This window comes from Thalassophryne amazonica, chromosome 10, assembly GCF_902500255.1.
Source record: "Thalassophryne amazonica chromosome 10, fThaAma1.1, whole genome shotgun sequence".
Lineage (NCBI taxonomy): Eukaryota > Metazoa > Chordata > Actinopteri > Batrachoidiformes > Batrachoididae > Thalassophryne > Thalassophryne amazonica.
The window spans coordinates 94,798,327-94,821,556 of NC_047112.1; the positions used below are offsets into that span (position 1 = coordinate 94,798,327).

The 23,230-nt window shown below is 43.3% G+C and overlaps 1 protein-coding gene across 1 annotated transcript in view; it reads left to right on the forward strand.

Annotated features, from left to right (window-relative positions):
• fbxl5 (F-box and leucine-rich repeat protein 5) overlaps positions 1 to 23,230 on the forward strand; it is a 101,384-nt gene that overhangs the window by 55,880 nt on the left and 22,274 nt on the right. Inside the window, exon 10 of the mRNA XM_034180549.1 lies at positions 4,276 to 4,424. Within this exon, the coding sequence (XP_034036440.1) occupies positions 4,276 to 4,424 (149 nt within the window). The remainder of the gene's footprint in view (positions 1 to 4,275; positions 4,425 to 23,230) is intronic.

Consider the following 23,230-nt stretch of genomic DNA (forward strand, 5'->3'; position numbering starts at 1 on the left):
AGACCAGCTGCCTGCTAATAAAATGTCACTTTTAAATGTCATGATTACAACTGAAAATGACAAATTAGCATAGCAACATCTAAAATTTATTGCAATATCTGAAGAAATATAGCTATTGAGATGAATTTTGGACGAACTTCCCAGGTCACCCATGAATTCGTCTGAGAAAATTTACAGGTGCTCCTATACCACAGTCGTGTAAAAACGCAAAATATTAGGTCTGTATCTCAAATAGTGTTGAAATCACAGCCCCTGAAAATTTTAGATAGTTTTACCAAACAAAGCTCTCTGTGCACTTTTCCAGCATGAATATCTCCAATTGTATAGAATGCACAGCTTTGAAATTCGGTGTCTCGGGCTAACTTTGAAAATCTTCTCAGTTTGTATATCTTGTGCCCTTTCCCCTCACAAGGCTCTGAAAATGCTATTATCTTTAAGTGCTTATTACTCAAACCATATGCTAGGTAAACCACTTTTTTTTCTCCTATTAGTTAAGACATTAGACCACATCTATAAGAATAACAAACTTATAATAACTATTTCAGGAGTGCCAGAACTATTTTTATAAATTTAAAGTTTTTTCTAAAACAAATTGCCTGTTTTCTCATCCTCATTTGGCTATGTGGCCAGATGAATAACGGTTTTATATTTTCACCATGGGTTCTTGCATATCTGAAGATGATATGATCAAATCAAGATTGTTAGCAGCTTTCCTTCTGGAGTTTTTTTTTTTTTTCCATATTAAATTGTTTGAAGGTGAAATTATTAAATTAAATTTCTTCAAGTGAAATGTAAGTTTCAGAGCTGCCAAATAGACTTTTCGCAGCAATTACTAAGTTCCATTCATACTTTAGTTGCAATGAAAAAACAATCTTTATCCTGTTCAGCACATTTATTAAAGATCACAAACACCACAGGTGAGGATTTCTTCATTAAATATTATTTAATACTTACCTAAGATCATGTACTTTTGCTGACATCAGATGCAACAAAACGAGCCCTGACGTGTCATTGGCTTTGGACATGTACAGACAAGAGTGGATTATGTCATTAACTATGTTCAGTTGTATGTAAAAGTTTGGGCACCCCTGATGATTTCCATGATTTTTCCTTTATAAATCGTCGGTTGTTTGGATTAGCAATTTCAATTAAGTATATCATATAGCAGACAAACAGTGATATTTGAGAAGTGAATTAATGTTTATAGGATTTACAGAAAGTGTGCAATAATTATTTAAACAAAATTAGGCAGGTGCATAAATTTGGGCACCCCAACAGAAAAATTCCATCAGTATTTAGTAGATCCTCCTTCAGCAGAATTAACAGCCTCTAAACGCTTCCTCTAGCATCCAATGAGAGTCTGGATTCTGGTTGAAGGTATTTTGGACCATTCTTCTTTACAGAACATCTCAGGTTTGTTGGTTTCCGAGCATGGACAGCCCACTTACAATTGCACCACTGATTTTCAATAATATTAAGGTCTGGGGACTGAGATGGCCGTTCCAGAACGTTGTACTTGTTCCTCTGCATGAACGCCTTAGTAGATTTTGAGCAGTGTTTATGGTTATTGTCTTGTTGAAAGATCCAGCCCCGGCCCAACTTCAGCTTTGTCACTGATTCATGAACATTGTTCGCAAGAATCTGCTGATATTCACTGGAATCCATGTGACCCTCAACTTGAACAAGATTCCCAGTACCTGCACTGGCCACACAGCCCCAAAGCATGATGGAACCACCTCCAAATTTTATTTTAGGTAGCAAGTGTTTTTCTTGGAATGCTGTGTTCTTTTTCAGCCATGCATACCGCCCCTTATGTCCAAATAACTCTGTTTTAGTTTCATCAGCCCACAGCACCTTATTCCAAAATGAAGCTGGCTTGTCCAAATGTGCTTTAGCATACCTCAAGTGACTCTATTTGTGGCGTGTGCGCAGAAAAGGCTTCCTCTGCATTACAGCATCATACAGCGTCTCTTTGTGCAAAGTGCGCTGTATAGTTGAACGATGCACCGAGACCCTATTTGCACCAAGATCATATTGTAGGTCTTTGGAGCAGGTCTGTGGGTTGACTGACTGTTTCTCACCATCCTTCGCTTCGGCTTATCTTAGATTGTTCTTGGCCTGCCACTTCAGTCCTTAACTAGTACTGTGCCTGTGGTCTTCCATTTCCTCATTGTGTTCTTCACAGTGGAAAATGACATCGCTTAGATTTGTATCCTTCCCCTAAATCATGATGTTTTCAGGTCATTTAAGAGATGTTTAGAGACTCTCATGTTGCCACTCATTAGAAGAGATGCAAAGAGGGGAAACATTTGCAAATGGCCACCTTAAATACCCTTTCTCATGATTGGATTTACCTGTGTAAGGAGGTCAAGGGCCAATGAGCTTACCAAACCAATTTTGTTGCAATAATTAATGCTAAATGTATTAAAATCAATAAAATGACAAGGGTGCCCAAATTATGCACTTGCCTAATTTGTTTAAATAATTATTGCACACTTTCTGTAAATACTGGAAACTTCATTTCACTTCTCAAATATCAGTGTGTTTGTCTGCTATATGATATATTTAATGGTAATTTCTGATCCAGACAACCAATGATTCATAAAGGAAAATCATGAAAATTATCAGTGCCCAAACCTTGCATACAACTGTATATTATATAGCCAAGTGGCTTCTGTCTGTGTGCATGACTTCAGTCACAGAAAAAACAGGGAGAGCTGACATGGTAACTTTGACATGGTAATTTTGGGTTCAAGGATGAATGCTGCGAAAACAGAAAGTTGACAGGACAAAAAAAGAGAAACTAGAGATTTAGCTAACCAGTAGACAATAGTTGTTGTGCTGCAGTGCACCAAGAGAGTTCTGGGTTTGAGGGTTTTAAATGTTATTGTGGCCCATGTTAGTTTAACAGAGTTGTTAGTATTATTGATTTTGATGTTTTTGTGGTTCAGTTGGTTTAGTCAGTTTCTTAAGTGTCATGGTGCTGTTACCATGAGTGAAATGTATATTGCGTTTGTCTTCCGTTTTTGTTTGTCTTGTGACAGTCTCTGTCTAAAACTAAAAGCACCTGCTTGGGACAGAATGTGGAAAAGATGAGAACTTCTCCGTGGGTGTGTGATGTGTATAACTTCGATCACTGACAAACTGAGAGCTGACATTTGCTGTTTGGTATGCTTAGGTATTTTGGAGAAACTGAAGATATTAGCTAATGTTTATATAGTAAGTTCCATTTAAGTACATAATATAATTGCAAATATGTTAAAAAAATACATGGATGACACAAAGTGAAAACACTTATTTTCATTGTGGTCCATTTAAAATCAAATGACAAAATAGATGTAAAAATAAAATAAGTGTGTGTGTGATATGTAAGAACTCAAGGTGAAATTATGAAACTGTTATTTTACTGGCCACATAACCAAATGAGGATGTGAAAAAAAATATTCTGGCACTCCTGAAATAGCAGCAAGTTTGGTTTTCTTATAGATGTGGTCTAATTTGTCAAAACTAATAGGAAAAAAAAATCAGTGCTTTATCTAGCATACTTTAAGCACTTAAAGGTAGTAGCATTTTTTTTCTCAACCATTTTCAGAGCCTTTTGAGAAGAAAAGGGCACAAGACATACAAAATCTGACAAGCTTTTCAGATTCTACAGAAAAAGGTAGCCCTAGATACTGATGTACAAAGCTGTGCATTCTGTACAATTGGATATATTAATACTCGAAAGGGCACTGAGAGCCTTGTATGGTAAAATTCTAATAATTAACTAACCTTTGCAGGGGCTGTGGCTTCAAGACTATTTGAGATACAGACATAATACTTTGGGTTTTTATATATCTGTGGTATCCGAGCACCTGTGATCCCCCGCCCTCTTCAGAAGAATATGAGAGGTTTGTCTGAGGCCTGCCGGAAGTCTCATTTCAATTAGAACAGATTAGACACTCGTGCAGCTAGATAAACCTTTTCCTGGATGAAAGGGCATGTTCATCACATAACGGTGAAAATCGATCTCATACCTGTATAATCTGGCCAAGGGGAGCTACATAAGCAAAAATAATGGTGCTGGAACAGAACAGATTAATTTAAACAAAGTAGCTGGTCTGAATTGTCAAAATGATTGTCCTCTCCAATATACTGTGTTCAACTGTATCAAAAGCTGCACTAATATCAAATAACACCTTTCAGTGTGCCTGTGGCAATCATAAGTTCTTGTGTAGGCATTCTCAAGGTGTGTGTTTGTATGTGTGTAATAAAAGGTCACCTTTTGTGTTTCAGAGCGTTGTCTCAGCGTGGAGGCCTTCCCGTTCTGGAACATCTCAACTTGTCTGGTTGTGTCTTCATTACTGAGGTGGGGCTGCAGGAGCTGGTAACTGCCTGTCCTGCCCTCAACGATGAGCACTTCTATTATTGCGACAACATCAATGGTAATACACACATGTGAAACTTAAATTAACATTTATTTAAATTAAAACCTGCGATGTCCATGGAGAAGTAGGATGAAGATTGTTGTTTATTTTAGAGAATAGACCAGTGATATTCCATTCTTCCAACTGGGTAACATGACACACGCTGGGGTAGCCTGGTGTCTGTGGATTGCGGGTGAGGGTGGGGGGCAGCACCGTGACCCAATGGGACTTGCTGTGGTATTTATTTATTTATTTATTTTCAAAAAGCTCATTAGTTCCCAGGCAGCATATTGTCTTCATTGATGTTGCCCTCAATTCACTACCAATGAGGGGCCTCTACTTCACCCCAGAGTGTGGTGACATTCTCAGTCGTTCACTTTTCAGAGAGCCATTTGACGAACATAAGGGCTATTACTCCCTTTACTGGGCAAATGACGGCAGCAGCAACAGCTCTTGTCCATCTGGAGCTCTTCTCATAGTGCTCCCCCGTAGGTCTGGGTCAGCTGTTTTGACCTTGAACCCCAGAGACACAGTACAGGAGGCTAAGTGTCTCCAGCTGGTGCCTTCATTGTCTAATGCCATGATGAAACATTTGGCTTATCTGGGTAGTGGTGTTCCCTTAGTTTCTTTTCCCTCCTGTTGGGAAGTAGTACTGGCTCCATGCTGGCCAAGCTGGACTTGATTCCCTGTGATTTATTGGTTTCTCCATAGACTGCCTTGAGAATCACCCGCTGATTGGCAGTTTCCTGACTTTTGGGATTCATTTTGTCACCTGCTGATATGTCAAATCTGGTGAGGGGAAAAAAATTGAGGTGTGACGTGTTTGCGACAGTTCTCACATTAGCCACTGGGCGTCGCTTTTACGCCGAGTAGCTTGGTGTGCACAGGAGGCTCGCCGGATGTAGGTAGAAGAGCTGCTATGCCAAAGAGCTAAGGATGTCGTCCTGCAGTTTGTTTGTCTATAAATGTTAATAAAGCCAGTGAACAAAACAAAGGCTGCGTAGTTCATGACAGGGCAGGGGTACCCTAAGCAGTAAAAACTTTTCCTGAAAAACATCTCTTGTGTGAGAACTGCGCATTATGGGATGGATAATGGCTGCAAGCAAAAAAAGTTTTGAAAGTTTGGACAGTTTTTTTGTGAGGAAAATGTGCTGTAGAAGATAAATGACAAAGGTGGTGGCAAGTTTGTCAGAGAATTCGATAGATTCTACAAAGAAAAGTTTGCATGGACATGGCTGGATAAAGCCTGTGGCTACTTGCTTAGATGTCGGACAGAATATCCACTTCTGAGGTAAGTTAGTACTTATTTAAAAAATAAAATGAACTAAGAAGATTAAAAAAAGGGTTGAACACCTCAACAAGGGACCAGGATTCAACATAAATTATTGAATAAGAATAAAATACCACACAAACTAGGTAGAACTGTATGTACGTGACTTTTTGTTATTCCTTTCAGGACTGTAGATAGTGTCAACTTGGATTTTACATTGGATTGAGTGAAATCAGTGTACCTGGGTTTTAAATGGGGAATGATTTTACCAGGATTTACATGTACATTGCACTGATTCTCCTGGCCATTTGGTTTCATTATTGACTAAGTGATTTGAAATGTATGGACACAATAAATTTTGATACAATTTATTATAAATTGTCATTGATGACCAAGATCTTAAATAATTAAAGGTATAAATAAGAGCTTTTTTTATCCACATAAAATCATCTCTACATCTGTTAAAATTCACCAGAATAGCTCCTTTAAGTGTGGAAAAATTCAAAATTTTCCTTTATGGGACGGGGGACACCCTACCCCTCACAGTTGCCCACCAGTCTTTCCTTCGATTGTTCTCATCCCTGCTTCATCTGCATGTTTGGCTTCTGAAGGACTGGGCTCACTGCTGAGTTCATTGTGTACTCTGGACCATAATTACTTGCCACACCTCTACCACTAGGACACTAACACTGATGTGTGAACTCTCTTCTCCAGTTGGTAGGAGAAGCCCGCAGAACCAGTGTACTGCTTAGTGCCTCTGCTCAATATTTGCAAATGTCGCCAGACAAGGGACTCTCTGTGTCTACTATTAAGGTGTATGTAGCTGCAGTTTTGGCCTGACAAGTAAGCCAAATTTTGAAGGATGCTCTTGGAGTACATTGGTCTCAGTTGGCTGTCTGGTAAGACTGCCTTTCTCCTTGGTGTTGCATCTGCAAAGCAGATTAGTGAGCTGCATGCCCTGATAATTGCCGGGGACTGCTTCCTTTGGAATTCCAATGGGTGTGGTGTTGCCATGGGGCCTAACCCCTCGTCTTTTCTGAAGAGGCTTTCAACTTTGGTTGTCCAGACTTCATGGAACTTGAAGTTACACAGAGGCTGCAACCACCCTACCACAGGTTCATGACAAAATGTTGCAGGTGTCTGTGCAAGATTTGTTTCACTGTTGCTGGGGAAAAATGGGTGCCGGCAACGTGGCACAGTGAAAATCTGTCAAAGAATGTATTTATAATGCAGTTGGACTGATTTTGAAATCGTATGACACTGTGGGCCACGGAGTACGTTTGCATATGAAAACGTGTATCGTATGCACGTGGCCATGCATGTTTTGAGGTCACATTGAGGTGATGGCAGCTCTGTGTGAGAAGAGGACAGAGTACTGTGAGAAGCTGTCCAGGGTGCCATTTCACACCGACACAGTTTTACTCATTTTTTTTTTTTAACATACAATGCTACCTGCCAGCTGCACAAGCAAGAAGGGGAAACGGGGACAGAGAAGACGTGCCGCAGGCTACTGGACAACCAGAAGCTGTTGGTGGAAAAGAAACTGTGGTGAAGACCTTTGATGTCACAGTCCTTCCACAATCATACCAGTGTCATGATTTTTCTGGAAAAAAAAAAATCATGCCACATATGCACGACTGTCTGCAACAGTGTGTTCCCACCAGCATATTTTGTGCCCCAGTGTCTTTGTGACCATCACAAGAGTCTTATATATCTGACTGTAACTTGTGTGTTGTTTTTTTAATTATTGTTTTATTGCCAAACATCAGTGACCATATCCTTAAAGCGTGTTACAGCACATATTGTAGCCAGCGACAATATATGCATGGGGACAATATATGCACAGCATGTACAGCACACGTTGTCACCAATGGCAATATGTGCAGGGTGTGTCACTGTTTACAATCGACTGCACCGGTTTTGATGAGTAGGAGGGTTCTTATTTTTCCAATTAAGCAAAATTAAGCGTCTTCCCAGAAGTAGCACAAAACATAGCGCATTGGTTTGAAAATTATTTAGGCTTACCCCGGTAGGAACAACACCAAATAATGACATTATTGGATCAATAGGGAGTTTCTTTTTGAAAATTTCAGACAAAGTATCAATAGTTTTTGTCCAATATGGGTTGATGATAGGACAGTTCCAAAATGTATGTGACAGTGAAGCTGGAGAGAACCCACAATGTTCACAGGCAGCATTTACTAATGGAAACATCTTGGTCAGTTTTTGTTTAGACAAGTGTAAGCGATGAAGGATCTTAAGTTGAATATTTTGAATATATTTTTATCTTTGCATAACCACAGAGTGACTGTACGCCACAAAAGAGACATCTTGTACACCACAAAAAAATTATTTAAATGTGAAATATGTACCACAGTTTAGTTTGAAAAAGTAATCCAATTTCTTATTACTCCTTGAAAAAGTAACTTGGTTAATTTGCTAAACACTCGGTTTTGCCAATATTCACTTTATCGGAAGTGCATTTTAACAGTAACAAAGTAAACGATGTATGTGCTGACATTTTAAGTTGAACTTAAATGCTATTTCCTGAAAGAAAGAAAAAAGTTTTTGTAAAACATGTCAGTCTTTCTTGAGTTCAGTGAACATAAATACTTGTTTTCTAAAAGTAAAATAAGTAGGCATTTCTTGTCCCCATATTATACTGCTGACAGCACTGTAATGATAAAACGAGAGTTACGAATGTAACTACGGTTCTATGAATTCCGGATGACCGCCAGAGGGCGGTGCTTTAGCACCTGGATAACTACATGTGCGCACCACAGAAGTCGAGAATATATACCAACAAAGTCACGCCATTGAATGTGACCTGGGTGACGTCACTGGTTGTCTTTATATACCAGACGCACCCAGCGCTCGCTTCTTTTCGGAATGAACTCGCAAGACTCTGAGTGACAAGCAACTCTGGCAGTCATCCGGAATTCATAGAACCGTAGTTACATTCGTAACTCTCGTTCTATTTCATTCCTCCTGACCACCAGAGGGCGGTTCTTTAGCACCTGGATGACTTAATACCAACAAGGTCACGAAGAGTCACACTCACCTCGCATCAGCAGTGGATAGTGGAGGTAGACAACACCGCCGAAGTCACCGCAGGAGGACCAGCCACATTCAGTCTGTAATAGCGGGCGAAGGTACAGGACGAAGCCCACGTAGCAGCAGCACAAATATCACTCAAAGGGACACCTCAGTGCAGCCCAGGAGGTGGACACCCCTCTGGTGGAATGGCACGCAACCTTAGGAGGCTGAAGACCTCCATCGCAAACAGTCCCCAGCGGCTGATAGGGCATGCAGTTCTCCCACCCGCTTAGCCGAAGACAGTGCAAGTAAAAAGGCAGTCTTCACTGACACCCATTTAAGATCAGCACTTTCAACTGGTTCGAAAGGGGATAAGCTTAAACCCTCCAGGACTAGAGGAAGGTCCCATGAAGGTACGCGTGCAAGCCTTGGAGGCCGCAAACGTAGAGCACCTTTCAAAAAACGACACACTAAGAAGTGTGAACCCACTGACCGGCCATCAACATAGACGTGCCGGGCAGAGATTGCAGCAACATAAACCTTCAAGGTAGCGACAAAGTCCTTTCTCCAGCAGTTCTTGTAAATATTTGAGGAGAATAGGCACAGGGCAATGCTCCGGGTCTAACTTTTGTTTCTCACACCACCGCGCAAACAGCTTCCATCTGTTGTCATACAAAGCCCTGGTAAAAGCAGCACGTGAATTAAGGATAGTCTGAACAACAGCCTGGTCACAAGAACGTAACAAGGAGTCTGACCCCTCAACGGCCACACATACAGTTGAAGGCATTCTGGGTGAGGGTGCCAAATCCTCCCCTGTAGCTGTGACAACAAATCCTCTCTGGGAGAGCCCAAGGTTCTCCCTCGAGGAGTTTGTAAATCATGGGAAACCAAATCCTCCCAGGCCAGAATGGAGCAACCAGCAGCACCCTGTGGCTGCTCTGACCTATCCTGTGCAATGTCAACATCAGCAGCAGGAGAGGAGGGAAGGCATAAAGGAGGCAATCCGGCCACGGGTGAGCCAATGCATCCTGCCCCAGCGGGCTGTCTGGTTCCAAGAGGGAGTACCATCATGAGCAATGTGTCGAGGTGCTTGAAGTGAAAAGGTCCACTTCCGCTGCACCATATTTCTTCCAGATCATTTGTACCACAATCGGGTTCAGTCTCCACTCTCCCGGTGGTGGTTTCTGTCTGGAGAGTAAATCCGCTGCGCTGTTCTGTACACCGGGCAGATAAACTGCTCTGACACTCTGAAGGCGAGGCAACGGCCATAAGAGAAGCTTCCGAATTTCTGCCAATGAGTGATTGGACCTGGTGCCCCCCTGATGGTTTATGTGATAGACTGTTGACGTGTTGTCCGACCGGACAAGAACATGTCTTCCTCTCAGGGCCGGAAGGAAATGCTTGAGAGCCAGTCGCACAGCGCGAAGCTCCAGCACGTTTGTGTTGGTCTCTCCTGAGGACTCCAAACACCCCTCACCATCCTGTGATTCCACACGGCTCCCCAACCTTTGAGTGATGCATCTGTAACAACCACCTCTCGGTGAGAAGGAACAGGGCCTAGAGGGACACCCTTGCAGATGAAGTCCACGTTCCCCCAGGGTTTGAGGTGCAGAAGGCACTGGTTGGAGAGTCGTACAAGCCTGTGCTGATGCAACTTTGAGTTGAGGCCTAGGTTGTTGATCCAAATCTGTAGGGGACGTAAGAACAGAAGTCCCAAAGGTACCACTAGCGACATTGCAGTCAATTTGCCCATCAACCGGAGCAGCAAACCAAAAGGCAGCGTCACAGCCCGTTGAATGGGTGAGACGAGACGAATTACATCGTCCACTCTCTGCGGGGATGGTGATGCAGTCATAGTCAGGGAGTTGATGGCAATGCCGATGAAGGTCGTTTGTTGACTGGGAACAAGAGAAGTCTTTGCAAAGTTCAGTGAGTCCTAAATGAGAGACATAGTTCAGTAGAAGAGCTGTCGTGCGCCTGCTCCTGAGTCGGAGCTCAGACAAGCCAATCGTCTAAGTAGGGTAGGATTCTTAATCCAAGAGCTTGCAGTGGGGCTAGTGCTGCAGCCATACATCTGGTAAATGTACGAGGGGCGAGAGAGAGGCTGAAAGGAAGCACCCTGAACTGGTATGCCTGACCTTCGAAAGCAAAGCGGAGAAACTGCCTGTGATAGGCGCCACTGGCACATGGAAATAAGCGTCTTTTAAGTCGACACTTGTGAACCAGTCTCCTGGTGTGATAGTTTGAAGGACGTCTACTGTGTGGAGCATGTGAAACTGCAGCACTTTGATATAACGATTCAGACATCGGAGATCGAGGCTAGGACGAAAGCCGATATCGTTCTTTGGAACAAGGAAGTAAATTGAATAGAACCCCCTGAGCTGGTCTGAACTGTGAACTGGCTCTATGGCCCCCTTCTCCAGGAGTTCCAAAATCTCCCGTTGTAGGGCAGCAGACTGCACCGAGTCATCCTCACCCCATTGACCTTTGGAGGACGACATCTGAACTGAATTCTGTAACCTTCGAACAAGGTTGAAATGACCCATGGGTCTTGAACTTGAGCCTCCCAGTGGCTGAGTTGATTTCGTGAAAAACGGCTGGGGGCCAAACATTGGCAGTCAGACCCGACCACCTCTGCCTCGCATCCCTGAGGACCTCTGGACGCGATTACTGGAAGCTCTGTGAAACCGTTCAGTTCTCAGGGGTCTGCCCATAGGCTCATGAAAGGCAGGCTGCTGGGAGAGCTGGCCCCCAACTGCAAAAGCACGTGCAGCTCTAGGAGTTGGCGGAAGCCTGGATGTAGAGTGAAAAGCTGTAGCACGTCTGACTGGCTGAGGTCTGGAAGACCGGTGTAGGTCAACAAACTGTTGCCGAGATTTACTAGCCTCAACAGCACGCTCCAAAGTTTGTTGGGCCGCAGGTCCAAATACTTGGCCTGGAAGAATCGGCAGCGAACGGAGTGTGCCTCTGCAGGATTCGGACAGGGGGGACTGCGCAAGCCACACCTGACGTCTAGTGATGGTAAGGGTTGACATCAGTCTGAACATATAAGCAAAGGTCTGGAGTGAGGCATCACTAAGACTTTGCGTAGCATCATCAACCTCTGCCTCCCTCAAAGACTTTGAGAGGGCAAGGGCTAAATGGGACAGTGAGTTGCCTAGGCGACCGATGCGAGCAGCTATGTCATAGCTTTTGGTGAGGAGGTCATCAGTGACCCTACACTGAGGACGTGGGCAGCGGGCATCCGGCCGAGCAGCATCAGCTGGAGCCACAACCAGGTTCGCAATAATGCTGTCAACGGTGGGTATACGGTTCAGACCATACTGCGCCGAATCACACACAGAGCTAAGGGCTCTGTAGTCCTGTGATAAATGGGTCAATGATTTGGGGTCCGCCCATCATCGGTGGAGCTCCTCGATATATGGTTGTGAAACTGGAATGTTGAACTCAGGCTTCTGAGTGACTTTGAAAAAGGCACTTGAAGCGGTGGTTTCCGCAGGGGGATTGTCGACCCCAAGCCTGGATAAAGCCAACTGAACAGCTTGCTTGACAAAGGATAGTCCAGGTCCGGTTTGCGGCATGGGCTCTGCCTCAGAGGTATGAGAGCCCACTAATGAATGGCTAGGAGAAAGACCCCTCTCATCCTCATCCTCCACACAGTTTATATCACTTGTCATGTACAAGGAATCAGTTGCAGCAATAGACACGACATCTTCCTCCTGCTGAGTAACTACATTGGTCTGATCAGCCTCATTAGGGACAACAGGAACTGTCACTGCATCCCTAGGCTGTAGATTCAGAAGCAAGGACTTAATCTGAGCAAACTCAGAAGTCAGCGTTTCGACCTTTTCAGCCAAAGCATGGTCATGAGTAACCTTCTTAGCAGAAGGGCCTCCTGCATGTGGGCGTTTACGGCGCTTTGGTTCCTTCCTGGGGCTGGAGGCCAAAGTCGTACTAGATATTCCACTTTCCAATGCCACAAGTCTAGCAGATCTCTCTGCCAGTGGCATGCTGGCACAATTAAGGCAGGCATCGCCAGCCAGGGCTTCCCTCAGGTGTCCGATCCCAAGACATGAGGGGCAAAACATATGTCCATCATCTGGGCTCAAGGGAGCCAAACAGGTACTACAGCCATGCAACAAAGGCCCTCTCAACATTGTGGACTGCGTGCTGATGGCTAACGCAAGCCCTGATGGTTACAAATGGAAAGACAAAGCATGAATCAACGTAGTGTAAATAGTAACACGAGGCACGGAGCGTGAAGCACTCACAGCCGCAGACTTGACACGAGGCACGGAGCGTGAAGCACTCACAGCCGCAGACTTGACATGAGGCACGGAGCGTGAAGCACTCACAGCCCAAGTGCTAAGTCACTTAGAGCAATGACGACAACACTAGCTGCTAGCAGAGCTGTTAAACATAGCAAATGGTGGCAAGCCCACGGCAAGCCCAACACAGTACACTATACTGGTTCTGATACACACACTACCACATAGTTAACGGGGTTAGTGACACAACTAAACAAATGGCCAGCTTTCATCGAAACAACACAGCTAATGTGCACAGAGGAAAATACCCAGCAGGGCAGCGGCAAAGGCGCACACCTGGAGTTTAGGAAGGTGTACTCACGACAGGCGTCAAAGAATACAAAACACAGTGAAGCTGTGTCTCGCAGCCTCTGGAGGACGTGTGCAGTGCACGTAGCTCCAACCGAAGGTGGGTTGCGAGGCTACAAGCGAGAGCGGCAATCTCAGCTAAATGCGTTCTCAACCTCTAAGAATGCGAGAATGTAGAAAAGAAGCGAGTGCTGGGTGCGTCTGGTATATAAAGACAACCAGTGACGTCACCCAGGTCATATTCAATGGTGTGACTTTGTTGGTATATATTCTCGACGTCTGTGCTGTGCACATGTAGTTATCCAGGTGCTAAAGCACCGCCCTCTGGCTGTCAGGAGGAATGAAATAGAAGTTACAATTTGTAGTCTACATTGTTTATTGGGGTAGTATTTGTCTAGCTTGCCTGGGAGGGTTTTCTAGTTGCTATATCCCTTTGTTGACTTAGTGGGGGCTCCCTGTGTGCCTGCATCCTTGTAACACAACAGGTCCCCCAGGGGTTGTGCAGGGCTACTGGAGGTAGGCGGGTGGGCTAAATTTTACTACTCCGTGTCCCATCACACCATAAGATGTATTGTGAAACCTATATTGTCTACATTGTTTATAAATGGAACAATTAAATTCTTCTAACATTTTTCTAACATTTAAATTCTTTCTAAATGTTTTAGTTGTTCAAATTATTATTATAAGTAGTAGTATGAAAAAATGTCTTTAAAAGTGAACCTTAAGGGGTGTTGTGGGGGGCCATGCTCCCCATGCCCCTTTCTCCATCTGGATTCACCCCTGGTTTGCCATCTGAGTAGGAAGAATGGATAACGTGTATTGGTGTAGAAAGCACGACCAGATTGACAGGTAACGGTTTTATCTGCGTTATTTTACATCATGTCATCCTCAGAAAGAAACTTTAGGTACATTTGGATGGAAAAAGAGCATTAGTATTTGTTAATGCATCGCAGGTCTTCAGGTGTTTTTAACGAGGACACTCGCAGAGTGGCACAGAGTATTAAAGAAAAAAATACCATAAAAATGTCTTAGTAAAGCTCAGTGTAGGTGTGCTTTGAGAGACAACAACTGTTTATTCAACTTGTACCTGCTCTGCCCACAGGCCCATTTTAATGCTGTCATCAACCTACACTATCTGCGATCGACCGGTCGGGCATCCCTGATTCATACTATATAAAATACAAAAATAATAGTAACACACAGTGACTTGGAGAAGTAACTTTAATTACTGATTTGGAAATATTAACACATTAGATAAAAAAAAAGCAGTCAGATGAGAGTAATGCGTTACCGACATCCGTGTGTATGTGTGTGTATATGAATTAAGCATGGGCCAGTATGAGAGTTGGACGGTATGATAACCGTGGGCAAAAATACCGCGGTTTCACGATATTATGTATAGCTTTAAAATGTGCTTTAACAACATTAATGCTATTTGGATATGAAGCGTGCGTCATTCAGGTGCACTAATTGACGCGATGTCTACCGCTACAAGCACTATACCACTGATAACTTTAGAGAAAATACCAAAATGATAGTCACTCTTTTAGACATGTAGCATCCGCCCCGTGGGAACATAATTTACATGCTTAGGGAGAAATGTGGCTGGAATAAGGTCCGGAACTTCTCGATTTTGTTAGTACCACCATCTCTAAGCCGTACTCCACAGCTGATCTCACTACAGTCTTGTAGACTTTCCTCTTCACTCTTGCAGATATTCTTTGCTCACTCCTGCCATCTTTCACCATCCGCTCCACCCTGTGTGTACTCTGTTCTTCACCTCTCTGCCACACTATTCATTACTTTAGAGAGTTGACCACAAGTATTTAAACTCTTTATTTAAAACTTTCACCACCTGTAATCCTAGTAACTGCACTATTCCACTGGGCTCCCTCTCATTCACATGCATGTGCTCAGTCTTGCGCCTACTGAATTTCATTCCCCTTCTTTCCAGAACACATTTCCACATCTCCAGGCTCTCTACTCTAACTACAGATCACAGTGTCATCTGCAAACATCAGTCCATGGAGACTCCTGTCTGATCTCATTTGTCATCTGTTTTCCTCTTCTCCCACTGTCTCTGGACATGTTCTCCTCATCACCATCATCTTCACACTGCAGTAGCCCAACTTCTGACAGCACCCTGTTGGGCAACAGCACCGGTGGCAGTTGTTGTTAACCTTAGAAATTTGATTTGTACTGTATGATTGATTTTATTGTATGCCAGGTGCCCTTCCTGATGCAACCTTGCTAATTTATCTGTACTTTGGACCATCACGTAGAATGTACTGGCTGCAGACCTTATGTGGCTGTGTTTTGGATTTATTTATTTTACAATTACATTGTGTAAAATGCAAAAAAAAAAAAAAAAATACAATGATTTGCAAATCCTTTTCAACCTATATTCAATTGAATACACCACAAAGACAAGATATTTAATGTTCAAACTGATAAACTTTTTTGTTTTTGTGCAAATATTTGCTCATTTCGAAATGGATGCCTGCAACACATTTCAAAAAAGCTGGGACAGTGGTATGTTTACCACTGTTACATCACCTTTCCTTTTAACAACACTCAATAAGCGTTTGGGAACTGAGGACACTAATTGTTGAAGTTTTGTAGGTGGAATTCTTTCCCATTCTTTCTTGATGTACGACTTCAGTTGTTCAACAGTCCGGGGTCTCCGTGGTCGTATTTTGCACTTCATAATGCGCCACACATTTTCAGTGGCCGACAGGTCTGCACTGCAGCCAGGCCAGTCTAGTACCCGCACCTTCTTACTATGAAGCCACGCTGTTGTAGCACGTGCAGAATGTGGCTTGGCATTGTCTTGCTGAAATAAGCAGGGACATCCCTGAAAAAGACGTTGCTTAGATGGCAGCATGTGTTGCTCCAAAACCTGGATGTACCTTTCAGCATTGATGGTGCCATCACAGATGTGTAAGTTACCCATGCCATGGGCACTAACACACCCCCATACCATCACAGATGCTGGCTTTTGAACTTTGTGCTGGTAACAATCTGGATGATCTTTTTTTCTCTTTTGTCCAGAGGACATGACGACCATGATTTCCAAAAACAATTTGAAATGTGGACTCATCAGACCACAGCACACTTTTCCACTTTGCGTCTGTCCATTTCAAATGAGCTCTTGCCCCGAGAAGGCGGCGGTGTTTCTGGATGTTGTTGATGTATGGCTTTTGCTTTGCATGGTAGAGTTTTAACTTGCACTTGTAGATGTAGCGACGAACTGTGTTAATCGTTTTCTGAAGTGTTTCTGAGCCCACGCAGTGAGATCCTTTACGCAATGTCTATTTTTAATGCAGTGCCGCCTGAGGGATCAAAGGTCATGGGCATACAGTGTTGGTTTTCGGCCTTGCTACTTATGTGTAGAAAGTTATCCAGATTCTCTGAATCTTCTGATTATATTATGGACTGTAGCTTGTGGAATCCCTAAATTCCTTGCAGTTGAACATTGAGAAACATTGTTCTTAAACTGTTGGACTTTTTTTTTTTTTTTTTTTGACGCAGTTGTTTACAAAATGGTGATCCTCACCCCATTTTCCTTTTGAATGACTGAGCCTTTTGGGGATGCTCCCCTTATACCCAATCATGACACTCACCTGTTTCCAATTAACCTATTCACCTGTGGAATGATCCAAACAGGTGTTCTTTGAGCATTCATCGACTTTCCCAGTCTTTTGTCACCCCTGTCCCAGCTTTTTTGAAGCGTGTTGCAGGCATCCATTTCAAAATGAGCAAATATTTGCACAAAAACAAAAAAAAAATCTATCAGTTTGAAAATTAATTATCTTGTCTTTGTGGTGTATTCAATTGAATATAGGTTGAAGAGGATTTGCAAATCATTCTATTCTGTTTTTATTCACATTTCACACAATGTCCCACCTTCATTGGAATTGGGGTTGTACTTCAGTATTCTTATGTGTTTAACCCCCTCATTTTGGTGTGTCACTATCTCACAAAGAAAAAGGGAAATTTCGCATCGATGGGATATACAGGCTTAGAAGGGGTTAATGTTACTTTGTCGGGCTGGAATACAGTTCATCTGGGAAGTATTCACACTGCTTCACTTTCCATATTTTATGTTACAATCTTATTCCAAAATGGATGAAATTATTTTTTCCCTCAAAGTTTTATGCACAATACCCCATAATGACAATGTGAAAAGTTTTTAAGATTTTTGCACTTGTTAAAAACAAAAAAGTTAATCACATGTGCTTAAGCATTCAGCCTTTGCCTTGAGGCTCAAAATTAAGCTCGGGTGCATCCTGTTTCCACTGATCCTCCTTGAGATGTTTCTACAGCTTAACTGGAGTCAACCTGGGGTAAATTCAGTTGATATTGATATATAATATTGATATGATTTTGGAAAGGCACAAACCTGTTTACATATAAGGTCCCACAGTTGACAGTGCATGTCAGAGCACAAACCAAGCATGAAGTCAAAGGAATTGTCTGTAGACCTTTGAGACAGGACTGTCTCGGTACAAATTTGGCAAAGGGTACAGAAACACTTCTGCTGCTTTGAAAGTCCCAATGAGCACAGCGGTCTCCGTCATCCATAAATGTAAGAAGTTGGGATCCACCAGACTGTTAGAAGAGCTGGTAGCCCATCTAAACCGAGCCATTGGGGGACAAGGGCCTTAGTCAGTGAAGCATGGTGGTGGCAGCACACATCTTGATTGAGGAAACATATAAGTATCAATCAATCAAATCCTTTATTTTACCAGATAGGCATTGAGATTAAAAATCTCTTTTCCAAGAGCAATCTGGCCAGGAGGGCAGCACAGTGTTACAACAATAAAACATTAAAACAAACAAATACAGACACACTACAACTCTAAAACACAAAATACCATAAGACATGACATAAAAACAGAGTGAGTACCAGGTGTATAATCAAGCATTGATCAAACACAGTTACACAGTCAAGATAATAAGCTAAGTACGCCGTGCATCTGCGCATGCGTGGGACAAAGGGGGCAAAAATCCCAACTACCAAACTCACACCGCTCCCATTGAATTTCGTATACAGTAGCATTAGTGGACTATAAAAGTTAAGGCTTACAGGGATTGTTTCAAAGGCTTTAAGCCTTAAGTGATGCATACAATGACAGGTGCGCGTTGTGCTGTTTTCAAATGCTGGAACGAAATTTATAGGCTTGAAAGTTGGCTGAAAACACACGATTGCAAAGCTCCGCCGAGTCCACACAAAGACGGAAAGAAGAAGAAATGCGGTCGTAAACCTCCGTTCATTTCTGTCTCCATAGCTTATGGGTTGGTAGTCGAAAAATTTAGCCTACCCATAATGCACCGTGCAGCCTGAGATGCGCACTTCGCTTATTCCTTTCCATGTTGGTTATGATGCGTTTTATTCTCCAAAAGAAAGCATTTCCAGTAATTTCAAATCTTTCTGAAGTTCATTCCAGGAAGAAGGTGGAGAGTACTTAAACGTCTTTTTACCAAGTTCTGTTCTCACTCTGGGTACCGCCATCAGCAACACATCTTGTGAGCATAGGGAATGAGTATTTTGTTTCTTGATCATAAAATTACATAAATAAGGTGGAACCAGTCCAATGAAGGATTTATAAATGAAAGATAACCACCGGGAGAATCTGCGAGCATGTAGAGCTGGCCAGTCTGCCATAGCATACAGTGCACAGTGGTGTAGCTGACTGCCACAACTGGTAACAAAGCCGTGCTGAGCGGTACACTGTGTCCATTTTTTTTTTTTTTCAAATAAATTTTATTTCTGTAGAAAAACCTTAATTTTGCTGACTACTACATTGGGATGTCTAAAACAAAGGTTTTTGTCTAAAATAAAACCTCAATGCTTAAAACCGGTCACCTTTTCAATTGCCGCCCCCTGTGCAGTGGAAAGAGTAGGAAGGTTGGCTGGGAGACTTTTTTCCATTTGTAAAAATCATTTATTTAGTTTTGTCTGCATTTAAACAAGCTTCAGCTGGGTAAAACGGTCTTGAACAATGTACAAAATATTGCTATCCATTGCTATCTGTTTTTGTTCTGTATAAGTTCTTTTCTCTTTCATTAAATGTGTTCCTTATCAGCTGAGGTACAAGAGTCTATAGGAAAGTTTTGTGTGTGTTCAAAACTTTGAGCTCACGTCAGATGGAGAGCTTTCCCGGTGGCTGCACATTTGTTTACAGTGTTGTCCTGTAGTTGTTACTTCAGTGACAGTCGTTTTCATATCCTGTGCTTGTCTGATGCTTCTGATTGACCAAAGCTCTGGCGTGAGGTGTGACTTCAGCCTGAGCGGAGGGATGGCAGGTCCTGACACAGCAACATACAGCGTGGCTATTCATTTAGCCAGAGTCAGGCTGAAGAAAAAGATGGCACAGCTGTGTGCGGTTTTATTTGAACGTTAGAGTGTACCCGGTGTATTCTCTTGATGAGAAGGCGCCACAGAGAAAGACTTGTTTGCTGTCCTCAGCGTTACAGCTGCACTGAACGCTGCCACAGTAAAGATGCTGTCAGCTCACAAACAGTGAGGAAGTATGACATGATGCCAGAGCTAGCTAGATCCTAGCCATATTTGCGTTCAGACCTCGGCAAATCCTGCTAAAGTCTGGCTCCACCCACCGCACATTTGTCTTGAAAGCGGGGAAATCCTTCTGAATGCAGCTCATTATGTTGACAGTGGAAACATGATGTCATCTGTTCATCAGAACCCCAAGTCTGACTGAAGGATTAAGCATTATTTGCCACCAGACATACAGTGAGGAAAATAAGATTTTAACACCCTGCGATTTTGCAAGTTCTCCCACTTAGAAATCATGGAGGGGTCTGAAATTTTCATCTTAGGTGCATGTCCACTGTGAGAGACATAATCTAAAAAAAAATAAAAAAATCTGGACATTACAATGTATGATTTTTTTAAAAATTATTTGTACGTTACTGCGGTACAGTAGCCTTTGTTTGCAGTTACAGAGGTCAAACGTTTCCTGCAGTTTTTCACCAGGTTTGCACACACTGCAGCAGGGATTTTGGTTTCTCCTCCATACAGATCTTCTCCACATCTTTCAGGTTTGGAGTTTCAGCTCCCTCCAAAGATTTTCTATTGAGTTCAGGTCTGGAGACTGGCCAGGCCACTCCAGGACCTTGAAATGCTTCTTACAGTGTTTGGGATCATTGTCATGCTGGAAGACCCAGCAATGACCCATCTTCAGTGCTTTTACTGAGGAAAGGAGGTCGTTTGCCAAAATCTCGCAATACATGACCCCATCCATCCTCCCTTCAATACGGTGCAGTCTTCCTGTCCCCTTTACAGAAGAGCACCCCCAGAGTATGATGTTTCCACCCCCATGCTTCACAGTTGGGCTGGTTTTCTTGGGGTTGTTCTCATCCTCTAAACATGGTAAGTGGAGTTGATTCCAAAAAGCTCTATTCTGGTCTCATCTGACCACTTGACCTTCTCCCATGCCTCCTCTGGATCATCCAGATGGTCACTGGTGAACTTCAAATGGGCCTGGGCATGTGCTGGCTTAAGCAGGGGGACCTTGCTGCCCTGCAGGATTTTAAACCATGACAGCTTCATGTGTTACTAATGTAATCTTTGTGACTGTGGTCCCAGCTCTCTTCAGGTCATTGACAAGGTCCTCCTGTGTAGTTCTGAGCTTTCTCAGAATCATCCTTACCCCACAAAGTGAGATCTTGCTTGGAATCCCAGACCAAGGGAGATTGACAGTCATCTTGTGTTTCTTCCACTTTCTAATAAATAATCATAACAGTCGTTGTCTTCTACCAAGCTGCTTGCCTGTTGCACTGTAGTCCATCCCAGCCTCGTGCAGGTCTACAGTTTTGTCCCTGGTGTCGTTAGACAGCTCTTTGGTCTTGGCTATGGTGGACAGGTTGCAGTGTGATTGCGTGTGTGAACAGGTGTCTTTTATACAGGTAACAAGTTCAAACAGATGCAATTAATACAGGTAAAGAGTGCAGAATAAGAGGGCTTCTTAAAGAAAAATTAACAGGTCTGTGTGAGCCAGAATTCTTGCTGGTTGGTAGGGGTTCAAATACTTATTTGCAGCAGTAACATAAAAATAAATTATTAAAAAAATCATACATTGTGATTTCCGGATTTTTTTTTTTTTTTAGGTTGTCTCTCACAGCGGACATGCACCCAAGATGAAAATTTCAGAACCCTCCATGTTTTCTAAGTAGGAGAACTTGCAAAATTGCAGGGTGTTCAAATACTTATTTTCCTCACTGTAATTATTTCATATACATACATATAAATCTTCAGCTGCTTATCCCAGATCAGGTCACGGGGGCAACAACTTAAGCAGGGGACCTCAAACTTCCCATTCCCGGGCCACATTAACCACCTTTGACTGGCGAATACCGAGGTGTTTCCAGGCCAGTGTGGAGATATTTCTTTACCTAGTCCTGCGTCTTCCCAAGGGTCCCCTCCCAGCTGGACAAACCTGGAACCCCTCCCTAGGGAGGCGTCCAGGGGGCATCCTTACCAGATGCCCAAGCCACCTCAGCTGGCTCCTATCAATGCGCAAAGGAGCAGTGGCTCTACTCTGAGCCCCTCACAAATGTACGGGCTTTTCAACCTATCACTAAGGGAGACACCAGCCACCCTCCTGAGGAATGCCATTTCGGTCCCTTATTCCCGTTCTTTCAGTCATGACCCAACTCTCATGACCATAGGCGAGAGTAGGAACATCAATTGACCAGTACACTGAGAGCTTCACCTTTTGGCTCAGTACACTTTTTGTCACAACAGTACGGCAGAGTGAGTGCTGATTTTTCCGGCCAGTCGCATGCTCCATTGTCCCCTCCATTCGTGAACAAGACCCCAAGGTACTTGAACTCGATGCATTGAAGTCCCCCCAGCAGAACATTGGTGCCCCCCAGGCTGAATACTCTGAACTGCAGCTTCAGGTGCATATGCACAAACAGAGTTTTCTCATGCCACCCAAAGGCGCAGGGAGTTGACCCTCTCATCTACCGGGGTAAACTCCAACATAGCACTGCTAAACCAGGGACTTGGGAGTATCTCCACACCCGCCTGGCGCCTCACACCCTGGGTAACTCCAGAGAAGAATAAGGTCTAATCTCTATCAAGGAGCCTAGGCTGTGCGTGGAGGGGAGGCCTTCCAGATATAACTGGTAGTGCTCCACCTGCCGCATAAGATCCGGCTCCTTCCCACACAGCGAGGTGAGCTTCCAATGCACCAAAAGCAAGCTTCTGCTGCCTGGGTCTGGTCCATTGAGGCCCTCGCCTTTCACTGCCACCCATGGTACAGCGCACTTGACTAGTGGTTCCCCCTGCGGGAGGTGAACCCACAGGGTATCAATCCATTACGAATGGACGATTGTTAGATTCTGAGTGTGCATGCTCAGTGGTGCATAAATCATGTGTGAATTGCGAGCTCCGCTTTCGGTATGGGGGCAAAGCAAGCACTGAGTGCATATTCGTCCAAAACACGTCTAGTGGTCAGTCTATGAAGCTCTGGTGGAATATTCACTGCCACAACACTGTCTGATGTAGACTGGAATGACAGGAAGAACTCATGACTTAATGTAATTCTTCCAGTAGGGCGCTGTTACATGCGACCACTTTGTGTCCAAGACTTTGACAGTAAGAACTGCAAAAGGGACTTACTATTTTTTTTTACATGATAGTAATTTTCTTTGTAAATGTACTGGCCAGTAGAATACCAATATTAAAATGATTGTACAATAGATAATCGGCAGATGACACCACGGATCATGTGATATCTGCTTACGCAGCCATATTGGACGGCAACTTCCACATTGCATGAACGGAAAATGATTGAACTTTGTGTTTAGCAGTTGTGCTCTTTCACTTTATTTACAACTGTCTACACACATGACGAAAATAAACGCCTGCC